General features: G+C 49.1%; 6 protein-coding genes across 6 annotated transcripts; 3 read left to right on the top strand and 3 right to left on the bottom strand.

The window, feature by feature from the left end:
* Positions 1–331: 331 nt before the first annotated feature.
* CNBL2020 (hypothetical protein) lies at positions 332–1113 on the top strand (the record flags this gene model as incomplete). Its single annotated transcript, XM_767241.1, has 5 exons — positions 332–544; positions 663–699; positions 760–854; positions 932–993; positions 1044–1113. 5 exons carry the CDS (start codon positions 332–334, stop codon positions 1111–1113), a joined length of 477 nt encoding a protein of 158 aa, XP_772334.1.
* A 133-nt stretch (positions 1114–1246) lies between these two features.
* Positions 1247–2577, bottom strand: CNBL2010 (hypothetical protein; the record flags this gene model as incomplete). Its single annotated transcript, XM_767240.1, has 3 exons — positions 1247–2301; positions 2357–2488; positions 2541–2577. The coding sequence occupies 3 exons, from the start codon at positions 2575–2577 to the stop codon at positions 1247–1249; spliced, it is 1224 nt and encodes a 407-aa protein (XP_772333.1).
* Positions 2578–2866: 289 nt separating this feature from the next.
* On the top strand, positions 2867–7278 carry CNBL2000 (hypothetical protein; the record flags this gene model as incomplete). The annotated part of the gene is made up of 19 exons (XM_767239.1): positions 2867–2869; positions 2923–3033; positions 3158–3286; positions 3422–3544; positions 3600–3674; positions 3730–3809; positions 3858–3955; positions 4005–4105; positions 4156–4619; positions 4670–4974; positions 5032–5220; positions 5277–5445; positions 5502–5686; positions 5740–5812; positions 5872–6031; positions 6084–6624; positions 6678–6942; positions 7001–7124; positions 7183–7278. The coding sequence occupies 19 exons, from the start codon at positions 2867–2869 to the stop codon at positions 7276–7278; spliced, it is 3291 nt and encodes a 1096-aa protein (XP_772332.1).
* A 384-nt stretch (positions 7279–7662) lies between these two features.
* CNBL1990 (hypothetical protein) lies at positions 7663–11040 on the top strand (the record flags this gene model as incomplete). Its single annotated transcript, XM_767238.1, has 9 exons — positions 7663–8019; positions 8080–8512; positions 8560–8621; positions 8670–8765; positions 8818–9907; positions 9963–10129; positions 10206–10399; positions 10457–10570; positions 10623–11040. 9 exons carry the CDS (start codon positions 7663–7665, stop codon positions 11038–11040), a joined length of 2931 nt encoding a protein of 976 aa, XP_772331.1.
* A 312-nt stretch (positions 11041–11352) lies between these two features.
* On the bottom strand, positions 11353–12956 carry CNBL1980 (hypothetical protein; the record flags this gene model as incomplete). The annotated part of the gene is made up of 5 exons (XM_767237.1): positions 11353–11383; positions 11439–12061; positions 12110–12234; positions 12283–12383; positions 12436–12956. The coding sequence occupies 5 exons, from the start codon at positions 12954–12956 to the stop codon at positions 11353–11355; spliced, it is 1401 nt and encodes a 466-aa protein (XP_772330.1).
* A 1063-nt stretch (positions 12957–14019) lies between these two features.
* CNBL1970 (hypothetical protein) lies at positions 14020–17395 on the bottom strand (the record flags this gene model as incomplete). The annotated part of the gene is made up of 6 exons (XM_767236.1): positions 14020–14833; positions 14899–15021; positions 15079–15691; positions 15749–15839; positions 15899–15980; positions 16032–17395. 6 exons carry the CDS (start codon positions 17393–17395, stop codon positions 14020–14022), a joined length of 3087 nt encoding a protein of 1028 aa, XP_772329.1.
* Between the last annotated feature and the right edge of the window lie 507 nt (positions 17396–17902).

The following is a 17902-nucleotide window of genomic DNA, read 5'->3' as shown; positions in this document are numbered from 1 at the left end:
AGTTTTATCTAGGCACTGCATGTATGATAGTGGCTATCCCGGGCTATTCGTTGCATCTATGTTGTCGTTTCTGCAGTTCTGGGATTTGCGTTGGTTTTGTTGCTGCATTGTAAACTGTAAAACCGAATTCATGGAGAGGGCAAGGTTGACCAATGAATGTGCCACAAAAGGTCAAAAAACGTGGCCGTGGCACGAGAGCTGGAGTATTATGTAGTTCTTTGTGATCGCGCGTCAGTTTCTCCGCTTTCCACCAAAATTGTCCCGTCTCCCGCTCAGCGCCTACCTTTTGTGTCTCCCCCCACCACTCGCCACAAGCCCGTCTTAATTCGCAATGGCCGCCCCCGCCCCCCCCGTCGCCGCCGACCCCGCCAGGACCGCCGACCCCTCCGCGTTCTCTGGTCCTGACGTCGGCGCAGAGTCTGGATCCAAGCAGGAGGAAAAGCTGCTCTACACTTTTGAGACCCTTGCCCAGCACAACACCAGGGAAGAACTCTGGATGCTGTTGCATGACAAGGTCTATGACGTTACTGCGTTCATGGACGAGGTGAGTTGTTCCTCCGTGTTCGACGCGGGCGAGGTGCCGTCGTTCTTTGCGCAGTTGCAAGGTATTGGACGAGGGTCTGCCGTGCAAGTGGAATGGAGATTGATGGATGTGTTACTAGCACCCCGGTGGAGATGAAGTTTTGCTTGAAGAAGCTGGTATGTTTTTCGTTTTCCTTATCAACAGCCTGTAATACGTTGGTTAATTGGCATGAATAGGACGGGACGCAACGGAGGCCTTTGAGGATGTCGGACACTCTGATGAAGCGAGGGAAATGTTGACAAAGATGTATTTGGGAGAGTTCCAGGGAGAGGTCAGTGTTTTTTTCCTTCTTTTTTCTGGGTAGACCATTTGTCCGAACGCCATGCTGACATCGGGCGGTGTTTACAGAAGAAGGGCAAGGCGAAGAAAGGTTCAAGCAGTACCGGTACTTCTAGCTCATCATCTTCTGGGTAAGTTCAATCGCGGCGTATCAATAACCCAAACTGAGACGTGTATCAAGTTTCCCCACTTGGACAATCCCTCTCGCCTTGTTCGTCGCCTTTCTTGCTTGGCGTCTCCTCCTCGCCTAAGTGTCGGGCGTCTTCTGATGGGTTTTGTCTTTGGGATTGATTTAGGGATGAGGGTGCTTAGCACGATTTCGGTAGACTTGTCTGTTCATGCATAATGTATACAACTGCGTCTTGCTTGGTACAAGGATAATAATTATGGCTTCTTTCCTTCACTCTCCGACCAAGGTCCGCCCTTGGCCCATATACCTTGCAAAATATCCCCTGATACACTTCCCATCCCTAATCCACCAGCCTGTCCCAATCCACCGTGCTCAAGGGCAAAGACAAGGTCTACCATCGTCAGAGCTTTATCGTCAGAGACTTTCAGAGGTTCAGCCTTGTCCGTCGTTGTATTATTTGGGTTGTTGGCAGCAGCACTGGGAGCGGGAGGAGGTGGGGGAGGGGAAGACACAGCTACCATCCGCCGAGTTGGCACAGGAATCGGGCGGGCTTTCTTGCTTGGCCTGTCCTGTCCTAATGGGCTTTCGCTTGCCTTGCCCTTCTCACCATCCTTTTCTTTACCCTCTGCTCCTTCGGCCTTCCGCTTCTTCCCCGCCAACGGAGAGCTGACTGCAGGAGCATTGCCCATCATCCATCCATACTTTTTGCCCATACCAGCACTACGCATAGCAGTCAAATTGGTCATCTTGTGTTGTACTTCAGCAGACACGTCTCGAGATGAAGGTTTCTTGGTGCTAGACTTCTTTTTCGATGATGAAGATGCTGGAGGGGTGCCTTTGGGTGTCTCTTTGGTAGCTCCAAAAAGAGGTTTGGAGGGTGTGGACGGGGAGGACGAAGATTCGGCGGGGGAGACGGCAGCGGTTGCAGGAAATGGGGACGCTGCTGCTTCAACGGTTTGTGACTGAGAGGCTTGACGCTCTCTGGCTTTCTGAAGTTCCGCATCCCGTGCGAGACGGTCCATTCTCATCTTTCGGAATTCCTGTTCCGCATCACGATTCCGGCGATTGAGCGCCTCGATGACAGCGTTGGGATCGTCGCGGAGTGTCAGTGACCACATGGGCTTGCCATCTTTCTCGTCGGATGATGTGGATGAACTCTTGGCCATGGGAGGTGCGTGTAAATGTGAAGACGATGTACGGTGAAGCTGGGCGGCACGGGTAAGGTTGACCAGAGAGCGGAGAGAGGATTCGATGGCACCTGTGAGGTAGAGAGTGGCCTCTTCGTCAAACTTGATTCCATGGCTCTTTGCTGCTTGTGGTCAGCCAAGGCGCGCGCAGGGGAAAAGCCAGACGAAGCGACATACAGGCAGCCTCAACTTTTTGCCTAAGAAAGGGTTTGCCGATGAGCTCTGTGTGTTTTGCGCGAGAGTTGGTGCCGGAGAGGGCGGCGGAGGGAAGGACACGGCCGACATTGAGGCGGCGAGCTGCGTCTTCCTCTGCCTGCACGGGGGTCAGCGGGGGAGGCGCTGGAGGGCGGCGACGGTATACTTGCGCGTAGATCGAACGTGTCTTTGGTGGCAGACATGGCGCAGCAACAGGCGTCGTGGAGCGGCGTACAGTCCAGCGTTGCAAGTACTTGCTATATATTTGTGTACAACGAAGGAGATGCGATGCTACACGGTGCGCAGTAGGCGTGCGACATTAGGCCCGCGCCTCACTTCCATACTTCGCGCCTTCATTTGTTCCGCGTGCCTATTCTTACGCGGACATTTATTCATTTGCTGGACGCGAACGGCCGTCGTTGGTGCTTGATTAGTCGATGCTTCTTTTCCCCATCCCTCACTTTCCCTCCATCTATCTCCAGTCCTACAATAATGGCAAGTACCCGCGATCTGCTTCCATCTCTTCCAACTGACACCCGCCCGCTCAGAACCCTCTATTAGCAGCCTCCAGCGCTGCAAACCCCAACAACACTTCCGTGGACGACGACAAGCTGTCAGACTATGTTCCCAACTCACGCGATCTGAGCGTTTCTCGCGCTGTAAGTCGCCACCTCCGTGCCATAAAATAGGGCGTCATGTTGTACTCTACGCCTAGAGACGACGCCCAAGACCCCTGACTACTTGAAATAACGCGATAACTGACATTTGTTCCGCTCATATTAGCCTTCTGTAATAGCTTCCGAAGATGCAGGTCATCTCGACACCGCACCACAAACACCTGAGCCGGAGGAAGATGAGGAGGATGAGATTCCCGAGGATGAATTGAACGAGGAGGAATTAATGGATGGAAAGGTTGGTGGCGTGTCACTCACTGGATCCAAAATCGCGACGCTTGAGCTTCTATGTGGCTGCTCCATCTTGTTGAAGCTACCAATAGGCACAGGTCATGGATGAAAACGGTAATGCTGACAGGTTTTCATACAATAGAAGATCACACCTTCTGCTGCCAAGCGTGCTGCCCAGGCTAATGCGAAAAAGGCGCAAACGGCAGAAAGAAAAGCTCAGCATGCGGAAATCGGTAAGAAGCGAAGTGCCATTGAGCAAGCAAGGGTAAGTTCTATACATGGTAAAAAGGCAAAATGATCATGTATTGATGGATCCTTAGTTTGCGGACTCTATGAAGAGATTCAACTATTTACTTGGACAGACCGAGCTTTTCCAGCACTTTATCGATCTCAAGGTTCGTCTTGCTCATGTGTTTCTCGTTTAACCAATGAGCTAATGCAATTCGGTAGCGCCAACGAGAGCCCCAGTTTGCGCAAATGCTGGACGAGCAGATTGCCAAGCAAGCGGGTAAGGGTAAAAAGAAGGCAATGTATGTATTACTATCACCTACGCAGGCCCCATGCTCACACACAGTTAGCGATAACCGACACCGCAAGTCTGAAAAGGAAGAAGATGAAGAACTTTTGAAGGATGAAGAAGAGGATGAACCGTTCGTGTTCGAGGAGAGTCCGGCGTGTGAGTATTCAGTTTCTCATCCGGATCCCACAAATCTAACGCTGCGCAGACGTCAAGGGCGGCAAGATGCGAGATTATCAAGTTCAGGGCCTAAACTGGATGGTTTCTCTGCACCACAATGGTATCAATGGTATTCTTGCTGATGAAATGGTACGATTCGTGTCCGAGAAACTCATTCTACGTACTGATGAGTACACCAGGGTCTCGGCAAAACTTTGCAAACTGTCGCTTTCATCGGATATCTCAAATTCCACCTAGGTATCCCCGGACCTCACCTCATCATTGTCCCCAAATCTACACTCGACAACTGGGCTAGAGAAGTTGCCAAGTGGGTCCCAGGATTCGATGTTGTTGTGCTCCAAGGCACCAAGGAAGAGCGAGGCGAACTCATCTCAAGGCGTATCCTCACTCAAGACTTTGACGTTCTCATCACGTCATACGAAATGTGTCTTCGAGAAAAGTCTACTCTCAAACGATTTAGCTGGGAGTATATTATCATTGACGAAGCTCATCGTATCAAGAATGTCGACTCCCTTCTTTCGCAGATTATTAGGACGTTTGTCAGTCGTGGAAGGTTACTGATTACCGGTACACCACTGCAAAACAATTTGCAAGAGCTGTGGGCCTTGTTGAACTTTATCTTGCCCGACGTCTTCTCTTCCAGGTGTGTCCTCTCTATTTTATAGCATGCACTCACAACTGACAGAGTTCCAGTGAGGACTTTGATGCCTGGTTCAAGACCAAGGACGAAGCCGATCCCGACGCCGTTGTCAAGCAACTCCACAAAGTCCTCCGACCTTTCCTGCTTCGACGAGTCAAAGCCGATGTCGAGCACTCTCTCTTGCCAAAGAAGGAGATTAACCTTTATGTCGGTATGACTGAGATGCAGAGGAAGTGGTACAAGAGTCTTCTGGAGAAGGATATCGATGCCGTCAACGGTATGACTGGTAAGAAGGAGGGCAAAACGAGGTTGTTGAACATTGTTATGCAACTCCGAAAATGTTGTAACCACCCATACCGTAAGTCTTTTTACTTTTATTCGCTCAACCTCTCGATGATTGCTGACAAACTAGCAGTCTTTGATGGCGCCGAGCCCGGGCCGCCTTTTACCACCGATCAGCATCTTGTTGACAATGCTGGTAAAATGGTCATTCTTGACAAACTCCTCAAATCCATGAAGGCGAAGGGTTCTCGGGTTCTCATCTTTTCTCAAATGAGTAGAATGTTGGACATCTTGGAGGATTACTGTCAGTTCCGTGGACACCGTAAGTCCAGATTGATCCGCAACCATACCATCAGATGGCTTAACATGTCATGATAGAGTACTGCCGTATTGATGGTAGTACCGCTCATGAGGACCGAATCGCTGCGATTGACGAGTACAACGCCCCTGAGAGTGAGAAATTCGTATTCCTTCTTACTACCCGAGCTGGTGGTTTGGGTATCAACCTTGTTACCGCCGACATTGTCGTTCTCTTTGATTCAGACTGGTGAGTTTATATTGCAGATAAGAATGAGCAAATTTCTAAATAGAACACCCAATCAGGAACCCTCAAGCCGATTTACAAGCTATGGACAGAGCTCACCGTATTGGTCAGACAAAGCAAGTCTACGTCTTTAGGTTCATCACGCAGGATGCTGTAGAGGAACGTATCCTTGAACGAGCCACACAAAAGCTCAAGCTGGATCAGCTTGTTATCCAGGAGGGCAGGGCACAGCAAACTGCTAAAGGTGAGTTATAATTGCAGGTTTTTCATGGCTTTGGACTGACAAAAAAGCGATAGTGGCCCAGAACAAGGATGACTTGCTTGACATGATTCAACATGGCGCGGAGAAGATTATCAACAACAAGGAGAGGTGAGCTGTTGAATCTTTACATGACTCAAATGTAATTGAGGCTGACGGTCACTATGTAGCATGTTGATTGATGACGACATCGATGAAATTATTCGACGAGGAGAGGAAAGGACCAAGGAGATTAACAGCAAATATGCCGGTCTCGACCTTGACGCTTTGAATAACTTCAAGTCTGAAAGTCTGGTAAACACCTGGGAAGGCGAGGATTATGGCAACAGGGTGAGTTTTATTCATTATGCATGTTGAAATGATGTTGCTAATACCTGACTAGCAACAAAAACGTCCCCTTCTTTGGATTGAGCCTTCCAAACGAGAGCGAAAGACCAATTATTCTGTGGATCAGTATTACCGAGACTCTCTCAAGACTGGAGGGCCCAAGGCGGACAAACCCAAGGTTGCTCGTGCTCCCAAGCAGGTCGTCGTCAACGACTTCCAGTTCTATCCCCCTCGTCTTGCGGAGCTACAGAACAAGGAGACCGACTGGCACAGGAAGAGTATCAACTACCAAGTACCTGTGAGGGAACCTGAGGAAGGAGAGACACAAGAACAGGTGGAGGCTGAGCAAAAGGAGGAACAGGAAAGGATCGACAATGCCGTCCCCCTCTCGGAAGAGGAAGTTGCAGAAAAGGAAACTCTTGTTGGTGAAGGATTCCACGACTGGCAGCGGAGGCATTTCCAGTCTTTCATCAGAGCATTGGAAAAGTACGGGCGAGATGATCTGGAAAAGGTCGTGACCGATGTTGCGGACCGAACAGAGGATGAAGTCAGGGAGTATGCGGCTGTCTTTTTTGAAAGATATAAGGAGCTCAAGGGTAAGTGATAAAATTGCTGCATTTGCTCGGTATAGTAGTTGACCGCATTATAGATTGGGAGAGGATCATGGACCGTATCCGAGCAGGTGAAGAAAAAATTAAGGAGCAGCAAGACCGTATCGATGTCCTCCATCGCAAGATCAAAGCTACCCGTTTCCCTCTCCAGGAACTCAAGATCGTCTACGGTCAAAATAAAGGCAAGGCTTATAGCGACGAAGAAGACCGATTCTTGCTTGTGAGGATGCACCACCACGGTATCGATAGGGACGATTGTTACGAATTGATCAAGCGAGATATTGGGGAATGGCCACTTTTCAGGTGAGTGTCGTCCCATGAGAAGGAAACAGTGATGCGTAGACGCTGAATGAATAACTAGGTTTGACTGGTTTTTCAAGAGTCGGACTCCTGATGAGCTCAGGCGACGGGCTCAAACTTTGTTGTTATGTATCATGAAGGAAGATGATAAGGTTGAGGATGAAAAGAAGCCTATCAAGGGCAAGGTAAGTAGAGAAGTAAGTGGGGTATAGGAAGTTGGACGCTGATGTTGTCACTTTGAAGAAACGTCCGATTGACGAGCTCAAATCTGGTCCGGGATCAAGAGACACCACACCAAGTGCAGCCGGGTCGAAGGGTAGCAAGAAGAAGAAGGTGTAGGGATAGTAGTCGGCGCGTAATACGTAACATTCGGGTTGAAGTAGATGTCACCTTTCCATTTCTAGTTGCCTTGTATGCACAGAATCGCTATGATGGGGTTTTTGTGGTAAGACAATACGGGGGACAAGCTGTACAGTGCAAGAATAAATTGGGTCAAGTTGATGACTTGATCAAGACTGGAAAGTGAGAAACAAGCAGAAGTGACGAGACAAACGAAGACGAACGACGCGTCGGCGGGCCGAGGATGTTGACGCGTCAAATTGGAGGATAAGTTCTGACGCTTGTGTCGCCCGAAACAATCTGCGATTCATCGACACTTCAATACGATTTCAATAACCCGTAACAGTTCTGCTGCTGGGCCATGTCTGGAGACAATCCGTCACCATGCCGTCCGACAGCACCTCACTATCCATGTTCAGCCTCTCGCAAGACCTCGTTCGTTCCCTTATCCCTTCCATCACCGAATCCTCAAACAGCCGACTGTCCGACCATCTATCATCCAAAGTTAGGTCACAGATAAAAGCGGACAAGTATGGAGGTACGAGGAAGGAATGGAGTGAAGTCTCTCAGTCTATCATGGGACTCGCTGAAGCTGGAAGAATAAGAGTGCAGGAAGATCTCGCAGAAGGGCTGGAAAAGAATCTCTCGAACTTAAACAGGCATAGGGAACAAGGTAAAAATGTATGGGAGGAGGATGTGCCTATAAAGATGGATAATTTACCCCAGCATGTCCAATTCCTGGTAAGCGGACTAGGCTGTCATTCATTGACTTGGCTAACCCCCCTGCGTCTGTCCATTCAGCTGAATCTTGCCGAGAAACCGACATATCAAACGCATGCCTTCGCTTACGACTATATTCACCGGTCCGCGCCGATAGGTCCCACGCCAGAGCAGCTGATTTACCAGCAGATTATGGAAGAAGATCCTTTTGATCCGGGAGAAGTATGGGATGAAGAAGTCAGACATGGCTGGACAGATTCAGATACGGATGACATGTCTGATTTATCCACTCAAAGCCCATCGGAAGATGAGTTGGCTACCCCCAGTGATCTCGCCATGCGTATGCGGTTGGAAGATAAGGAACAGGAAGAGAGGGCACAGAGAGAGGAGGCAGAGGTAAAAGAAAGGGCGATAGAAGAGCTGGCGAAGAAGTTGAAAAATGGTTATTGGAAAGGGCAGCCAGAAGTCGAGATCATGCGAAAGGACTTATATGGTTGGAAAGAACTGACAACAAGTGAGCCCATTGCCGCTTTTGAATGTTCCAGCTGACATTTGTAACAGACACAAATGCTGCTGCGATGGCTAAGAACTTCTTTCCAGCGTCGTTCTCAAATAACAGCAAGGTAAGCTGTTCCATTCGGGGATGTTTTGACGTTTCTGATGACAAACAGGCCATAAGCGCCAGCCAGCTTCAAAGAGAATTGATATTCGCTCTTTCCGGTCGGCCTGGTATCTTGTTCACTTTTGATGAGAAGGCAGACTGTCAGGTAGGCTTTGAAGGAGTTAGAGCTGCTCGACCGTGACACTAACAATTCGCAGATCATATCTGATCATCCTCATGTTAAAACATTTTCTCCAGGCGCTCTTGAAGGCATTCTAATGACTTTTCGCTCGCATGCCAGCCAAGCATCAAAGCTCCGACTCTTTGTCCAAAAAACCTTGCAGCCTAGAGTGCCTGCTGACCCAGCCAAACAAACTCAAGCTACCAATAAGACGGCGCAGGCCTTTGCCGAAGCTACACGCGAAGTACTAGAACTATATGATACCTGGCTATCCAATCTTGAAGCGAGTTTCACACTGGGGTCCCGACATGGTCAATCTTCGTCCTCTGTCACAGGTGTACCGGCTTCTACAACTCCTCTGCTCCTCATTCATGAATTAGAGCAAGCCCACGCTCCAATACTGCGGTATCTGTCAGAATTTGTACCGTACGCCCATTCTCCCACTCTTATTTTGAATCTCATCTATTCGGCAATCGTCAACACGCGCCAAACAGGGAGCACTCCTCATATCACTTCTTCCCTATTCAAACTCTTCTATCGATCGGCGGAGCCTATGTGGCACGTGCTCGGCGTTTGGCTGCAGCAAGGGATGCCAGTACCGCTTTCCCTAACTGATCCCGAGCAAATGGCGTTCTCCTCCCTTTCATTAGATGACGGGGAGCGAGAACTTGACAGAGATTTTTTCATCAAACGTGATAAGGATGTTTCATGGGCAGATGAGGACTTTTGGGAATGCGGCTTCGTTGTCGGGGATGAAGGATGGCCTTTGTGGATGGGGGACGAAATAGGAGCTATGGTTATGGAAGCGGGAAAAGCGCAAGGCTTACTAAGGAGTCTATTGGGAAATGTCAACACCGAGATCGTCAAGGAATGGTCCTTTTTATTTGACGTCCTAATGGGACCGATGGACGGATTCGCATCTCCCTTCCCTCTGGGTGAAATGGACATCGTAGAAAAGGTTATAGGCTATTTGCAGCCATTATGTCAGCTGGTTCAGTTCCATCTTCGACGGGTGCTTGACGAAGAATGCGGATTAATACAGCACCTGGAAGCAATCGAAGGAACAATGCTGCTACGGGGATTTGAGGTAATCCACGAGTGGACAGAAGGACTGTTCAAAAAGGCAAGTTTGTCCTTGCTCTAAATACATAAACCTGACCATCCTTTATCAGATCGTCAAAGGTGAACCTTGGTCTGATTTCCAACTCTTGACAAGTTCTATCCGGACCGTGGCTGAGGTACGACAAGCTTTCTGGATGAATCCCAACGCTTTACGGATTAGGACGACAAGGCGACAAGGAGTGTACCTCGGTCCTCGAGCTTTGGGAGCCATTCGTGCTGATTACCTGGTATGTAGCACGCATGAGGCACAACGGACTCAAAAGCTGAACCTAAGACACATAGATCCCTTTTCCGTTGTCTCAGATCTTCACAGAAACTTCAATTGCTATAAGGGCGGAGGTTTTTTCGTTCTTGTTGCAACTATTGATGAGCAGATGGATCCTTGCAGAGACAAAACGGACGGACAAAGAGATGATGGTATATTCTTTGTCAACTGATCAAAGACGAGAATTGAGGAGCTTGTGGTGCATGAGGGGAAAGCTTTTGTGGTTCCTCGAGTGAGTGCATCCGATGAATTGTGGTAATACAGCGATCTGATATATTATTGTACACAGCATGGTCTACACTTGGTTGACTGGAAGAGTTATCGAGAACCAAACAGCATCATTTAGAGCCAAGCTGGAAGAGTTGACCTCTTTAGGATCGATGATCACCCTGGAACTAGAACAGTATGTGCCTACTGTATCTCCTCGGTATCTCTGGACTGAACAGGCATTTTAGTACTAGGAAGCTCAGAGATTACAGTTTCCTTAATCCGGCCTCGTTAGACCTACTGGAAGCAATCTTTGGCATTCTCGATATGACTTGTACACTGTCAGATAGTCTCACTTTGTTCAAAGCCCAGTCGACACCCGACAAGACTCCCCAATTTGTAACCAAGCGGAGACGCAGAGTACGTCGGCTACAAAGGGATTTGTCGTCAGACGAAGAGATGGGGAAGATGATTGAAGGACTATCACAAACCACGGGCGAATACAAAAAGGTCTCAAGTGGGAAGGCAAACTTGAAAGAAATGCAGAGGGAACTACAGTTCTGTGTCGGGGTGATAAAAAATGCAGTAAAGAAACTGAGCATGGAACGCGATGGAGAGCTTTGGGCCGAGTTGAGTATTGCTCTGGAAGAATGGCATGAAGTATAACTGCATATTTTATTTTATCGTGAATTGTACAATAAAAGGATAACATGCCATGTATGTATCATCAATTGTCGTTGTAAATCTCCAAGTTTTTGGATTGTAAGTTCGCGAATGGATATCAAACGAAAAACAAGTTCCGAACATAAATTTACACGAAGATGTTGCATGATATGGCAATGATCCGAGAACGTAAACGGGCATAGTCATTGCCACATTACCACTGATCGACGTAAAAAAGAAAATACGATTATAGAAGGATAAGAGAAAGATAAGAGCCGGAAATACCGCGGGACAAACACTCTGATATTGTGCTTATCACTGGGTTTGCCGAGATATGGACTGATAGCTATTACAATCGTTAGCACTCTGGAAAATCCACATGGCAAATAAAGAAAACTCACTCCGGAGGAATTTCATCTAACTGCTCCTCTTCTTCGTCAGGCAGGGATTTCATATCAGTATGTTGATAGACGGATGTACGCCCCTCACTAATCCCACTCTCCCTCCTTCCACCAGTCTCTGACGGCGCCGGGCTTCCAATCACTTCTTGGGGACCGTTACCACTGCCACTCGGCACATTGTATCCACTACTCGTCCTGCTCGTTCGTCGCTCCGCAGCAGCCTCTCTTTGCTTGGCCATTGCCGCAGAAGTCTGGGTGGGGCTCACGCTGGAGGGATAGTCGCTAGAGCTGTGGGCACTTTCACCATAGTTGTAGTGGTCAGCGGCAGAACCGGCGCCAATACCGGCACCAGCCCCAGCAGCAAGGCCATACCCGCCTTCCATCCCACCATATGGATCGTAAGCACCACCCATGTAATCACGGGCGTCAGGCATGCGCATGGGAGCATGAGAGATAGGGTCGTAAGGTTGGTCTTCGGGAGATGAAGCATTTTGGAAGGGGAAAGGATCGACACGAGGAGTTGAGTTACCCGAAAAAGCAGCGCCGCCAACCGCGGGGACGGATGGAGACAAGAGGTCCATGGGATCGTTGACAGAATGGCGAGCCGCTCGTGAAGGGTCAAACTGCAAACAAGTCAGAAATGTCGAGAAAATGTGGTAAAGCCTACTCACAGTCTTTTCGTCGAATGCCTGTTCGTTGTTTCTTCTGCGCCTGATACAGAAGAACCACAGCAAAGCAAGAATGATAGCGAGACCAGCAACACCACCGATTACACCACCGACGATGGCACCGATGTCTGCAGCACGTTAGATCTGGAGTCTCAATCAGCAAAGACTCCACTCACTGGTACCACTACCTGAATTCTCAGTGTCTGTTGCTGCGCCCGTCGCGATCGACGACGCAGTTACACGCATTGACCCGTTAGAATCTGTCACGGTGACAACGCTGTACCATAAAATGAGCATGAAGACTGACAAATGTGGACGTCTTCACTTACACAACACTGGTAGAATGCCTTTCACTAGCAGATGTGGCATCGCTAGACGAAGAGGTACTTGAAGTCGGATCCTCGGAGGAAGAAGACGATGTGCTTGTTACAGTGCTTGTGATAGGTTCGGTACTTGTGGAAGGCTCGATTGATGATGAGGAACTGATTGGTATGGAACTAGGCTCGACCGATTGACTGGAAGATGTACTTGAAGGTTCGACTGATGGCTGCTGAGAGGCGGAAGTTGAAGTCGAGGATGTGATGGGATCTGTTGAGGATTCTGTAGATGAAAGAGTAGTGCTCGATTCGGTGGTAGATGTGGCAGATGTGGTAGACTCAGAAGTGGTGGTGACGGAGCTGCTTTGAGGTACAATCGAGGTATCTGATGCGGTCACGGCAGCGCTGGACTCTACATCTGTGGAGACCTGCGGCGAGGTGGTAGGCGTAGCAGATGTTGTAGGGGCGCTAGAGGAGGCTATAGCTGAGGTGGTGGCACGTGAATTTGAGGAGGAGGGGGAGAGATCGGCCATTGTCAGCGGTGCACGGGAAAAGGAAAAGTGAAAAAGTGGGAAGAGAAATGAAACGAGGATGTGATAAGGATTTGGATGTTGTTTACGTTGTTTTGCAGTGCACGATTCGGCGTTGCCTGCTTTGGCTCCCTTTTCCTTTCTGCAGGCTTTTCCCTGTGCCCGCGCTGGCCGACATTCTGAAACTGGCTCGCTTCGGATATAGGAGCGGGAGATTTTATATGGTATGTCATATATCAGGCAGCTATAGCGACCTTCCCTGACCTAGGCATACCAAACACGCAACATGATTCGTCCACAACAAAGACTCACTTTCTGCCATGGCTGTTTCAAATTCCGCAGGCGCTGGTTAGTTCAAGGGCGATTAGACGTATAGAGAGACGTGTATGTTGTCTGTTGTATAGAATTACGATTTTGTGAAGAAGGAGAGCGAATTGAAATGTAACATACAAAACAGATCCCCAGTTTGTTTGTTTGCTTTTTATCCTCTGCCTGGACTGAGGCATTCCCGCTTTTCTTCCTCTGGCTTGGCATCGCCCCACTATTACTATAGGGCTACGACTTTAACTTTCCACACTTTCCTGCGAACGACTACAACTACATATAGTGTGCGCCGTCCCATTCTTTCCCTTTCCCAGTACATCATGCACCACAGAACCGCACTCCAAAATTTTTCCAGTGTTCTGGAACGCAACACAACTACGGCAGCAGGCGCGGGAAGCATCATGGAAGCGCTGCATCGATCAGAACCTAACTCGCATCGATCAGGGCCTCGAACAGCTTTCGGCGGTTGCCCCTCTATATCTACACGTCTTTATTATTCCACACGTCTTAATTATTCCCCGATTGCTATGCATATACGTATATTTATCTGGTGGGGAATCTCGGATCTGGGAACAAAAAGTTCATATACAAGCTGCATTTCATCATCCAAAATGCTTGCCAACGGACAATAACGTCGTGCTATATGATACGTATCCAAACAACACACAAAAAATGCAACAATAATGCTTTGACTTTATTATGCTAGATGATTTCAACTCTGCGATCCTACTCGGCGATCCCATCAATCATAAGGTAATGGCGCCTCTGTTCTCTGCCTTTTATGGTCCCCGCCAAAATCCCTTCGACTATCCGAAGGAGGCCTCTTCATCGTGGGTGGCATCCCTCCTCTACCACCCCCACCTCCACCTGCCAAGCTGAAAGGTGGCGGCGGCGCAAAAGTTTTCATTCCTCCTCCTCCTCCTCCTGCCAACGGGAAAGGCGCTGCTGCTAGAGGCCGCCCTTCACTGCTGGTGGGAGGCGGCGGTCGAGAAGGGCGATTGACATTACCGTGCATCATTGGTGGAGGGCCTGATGGAAGATATGGTTGATGTGGAAGAGAATACTGTTGACCCCCGCCGCCTGTTAAACCGCCTCCTCCGTTGAATGATGATTGCCCGTTGTATGCCATATTGGGAGGAGGGAGAGACGCTGTATTGTATGCAACGGGCGCACCATATGGGTTTATCCCACCATAAGCATCTGCACCAGGCGGCATGTTAGATACCCCTTGCGCTTGCATGTACGGTTGCTGATTGTATCCTTGCGCATTCCCTACTTGCGAAGATGCGTAAGGATTCATTGCAAGATTGTGCCTGGTTGCGTTTGCGGTTTGTTGTTGGTAACCGCCGTGACCGCGCTGCTGGTTGCCATAGCCAGACTGATAAGCAACATATGGCTGTTGAGGCTGGTAGATTTGTTGAGCGTGATGCGTTTGCTGAGATTGATACGCTTGTTGAGTTTGATACGCCTTCTGCGGCGGCGGTTGAACTGGAGCAGCGGCGGGTTGCTTATGCCAAGCTGACATTTCATGTGAAGCTGCAAAGTCAAGGTTGATGCTGCACATCATATCAGAATTTTCGTTCTCACATAAATACTTAAGCGTCATGTGACTAGGACTCACGTTTCTGCCGGCTTGGGCGAGACCCAGAACCAAGGGTGATCAAGAGCCTCGCTCGCCGTTGGTCGCTTGCTCGGATCGAGGGATAATAGCTTGACCAACAAATCCGCTCCACCACGGTCCATACTGAGAGAAATCAGCATCTGGAAATCATGGCAGTCTTTTTATCATGAAATCACTCACTGCCACGATTTGCTCTCCTCCAGAATACTCGTATCCCGCGGTGTCTTATCCCACGCGAAACCATGCGCTTCTGGGAAACCAGGTAAATCTTGCCACCCCGACCAGGTCTCTTCATTCAACGGGCCACATTTGGCAAAGATCATGCTCAACTGTTCTCTATCCCCGCCACCTGGTAAAATCGGTCTACGCAGGTACATTTCTCCCAACACACAGCCGATTGACCAAATGTCCACCGCTGGACCGTAGTTGCACCATCCCAAAAGAAGTTCGGGCGCACGGTACCATCGCGTGACTACCATGTTAGTGTATTCGGTCGCCAGATGAGGTGGCATCTTCTTGTTGTCCGTCCATGGACGCGCCAGACCAAAGTCGGCAATCATAATTTGACCGTGCTTATCAACGAGGATATTGGCCGTTTTGATATCTCGATGGATAATGTTGTTGGAATGGATATATGCCATCCCATCGAGAAGCTGTTTCATGATACACTTTGCTCCTGAATGGTTCACCTTGAAGTCGTTGTTGCTGAGCAAACCGCACAAATCGTGATCCATATATGGGAAGACCATGAAAACCTCGTTTTTAATAAAGGTATTTTCAGAATGGTTGTCATCTGCTGGTCTGGTGAGCTTCACGATCGATCTGAATCAGGCTTGTGGATGGGACGCACGTCGCGATATGACCATATTTAAAAGCGGAACAACGTTTGGATGTTGGAGGCTCTTCAAAATCTTGATTTCACGCAGCGTAGTAATATGAGCCTAATAATCGTGTTAGCCAACTCATCGTCCTGCATAACAACATTAACAGTAAAACTGACCCCATCACGGAAATTATGTTGTGTGATTTTTTTCAGCGCAACTGCTCTCTTTGTATCATTCTCAACGGCCTTCGTTACAACTCTATCCCATCATCAGCGATACAACTTTTCTGTTACAAGGGCGCTAACTCACCCAAAGGTCCCTTCACCAAGCTTAGTTCCCATATTGTACCTCATCAAAGTCGACGATCCTCCAAAATTCTTGCCCAATGCCTTCAACTCCTCCTCTGCAGTCCATAACTTGAATTTGAAGACTACGGATTCTGTCTCCTGCCTTATCTCTCCTTCTTCCCGTTTTGGTGATGGAGGCCGAGTCGCCATCTGAGCACGAGGGTTTGGCGCATGGGGGACTGTTTGTTCCAGGGAAAGGTTCCCTGGCATTGGAGGTGGCGGTTCAGTGGGAGAAGGTGGAACAGTTGACGGATCAGGGGGCGGAGGTGGTGGAGGAGCAGAAGGAGATCGGGGTGGTTGTGTAGAAATATGCTTTAAAGGTAAGGAAGGGCGATGTCTGTTACGGTTGAGCTTTATGGGACCGTTTCCTTTTTCGCCATTGTGATCTTCATGATTAGATGAATGGCTGGGACTTGAACGATGACCTCGTGAGGATGCGATGTTCTTAGCGCCATGGTCTGGTGATGAGGTTCGACCGTTATCTGGTACAGGCGTCAAGGGCCGGTCGCTAGATCTTTCAGGTGAACGTATGCGAACAGGCGAACATGATCGGCGTTGACCAGTGTCCCTATCTACTGGGAATCTTTCGCGCGAATCTTCTCGGTACCTTTCTCCAGTAGGATGGCGAGCAAATTCTTCCGGCCTCCGGTCCCTATACTCTTCACGTGGAGGTCTTCCCCAAGCTGAAGAATCTGAAGGCCGACCATATGAACGACGGTCATCCTTATCTCTATATCCGCCTCTATCCATATTTCTGTCTCGGCTTCGGTCTCCGTATCCACCGTCACCTCCTGATTCAAGTCGCCTCGCTGGTCCATAACGCTCACGGTCAAGCTGGGGAGGATAATCCCGTCCGTCCCCTCTTCTGGAAGAATAGTAACCTTCACGGCGATGAGGAGACCGTGGCTCCTTTGCATATTTGTCTTCTCTTCGCTGCTCTGGTTCTCGCATCTCTGTTGAATGAGGATACAGTCTTGTTTGGGGGTTCTTCGGCAAGGCATGCTGCATCCCCGAGCCTCGTTCTTCATCTTCGTACGAGATGGTTTTTCTGTTGTGGGACGAGGAACGATGCCGTGACTGCTGGTAAGGAGGAGAAGAAAGTGATGGAGGTGGAGGACGTCGGGGGCGATGTCCATCATCATCTGCCGGATCGAGCGAAGGAATAAACGATGGCCTGGATTTCTTATAACTGGATGTTTTCTGAGAGGACGAGACAGAAGGTGCACCCTTCAAATATTTAGTCGTCGCCAAAGGGTTTTTCCAGACAGCGTCATCTTCTACAACCTCGCCGTCTTCAGGCTCTTCATCCCGGGATGAGAAGCGCATAATGGAATAAGTCCACAATGGCTAAGCCACTACACGAGCATCGGATAAGTCAGATAGAATGGTAAGGACACATTGAATACGCCTCACAGAATTTAGGAGGTATCTGTGGCTGGCTGAAAGACCTGGTGCGGAAGGACCGGGAGTATGGACGCGAGCAAAACCCTGCATGTCAGAGAGTATTAGCCAAGTGGGATTGCCCGAAGCGAGGCATTGAAGACTGACCGAAGTGTGTAGCGGCAGGCGGGGATAAGGCTCGAGAGACGCTCCACTTCTATGTAGTAGAAAGTAGGGAGGTTTTTCAGACGATGGATTAATTCCGTCAACACAACAGGTGCATGGGAGACACCAGAAGGCGCGCGTAAATTAAATAATCCCCCGACACCGTGGGAACGATTCGTATCATCCCTCGTACAGTGTACGTATATCCGACTGAGTACGATCTCACCAATCTTCTATCATACATTGACAACCCCCATATTTGCAGTACAGAGAGACTGAATAAAGCCT

The sequence above is a fragment of the Cryptococcus neoformans genome, chromosome 12 (assembly GCF_000149385.1).
Source record: "Cryptococcus neoformans var. neoformans B-3501A chromosome 12, whole genome shotgun sequence".
NCBI classification, from domain to species: Eukaryota; Fungi; Basidiomycota; class Tremellomycetes; order Tremellales; family Cryptococcaceae; genus Cryptococcus; species Cryptococcus deneoformans.
The sequence above is the reverse complement of the archived record's forward strand: the minus strand, read 5'-3'. Positions and strand labels throughout refer to the sequence as shown.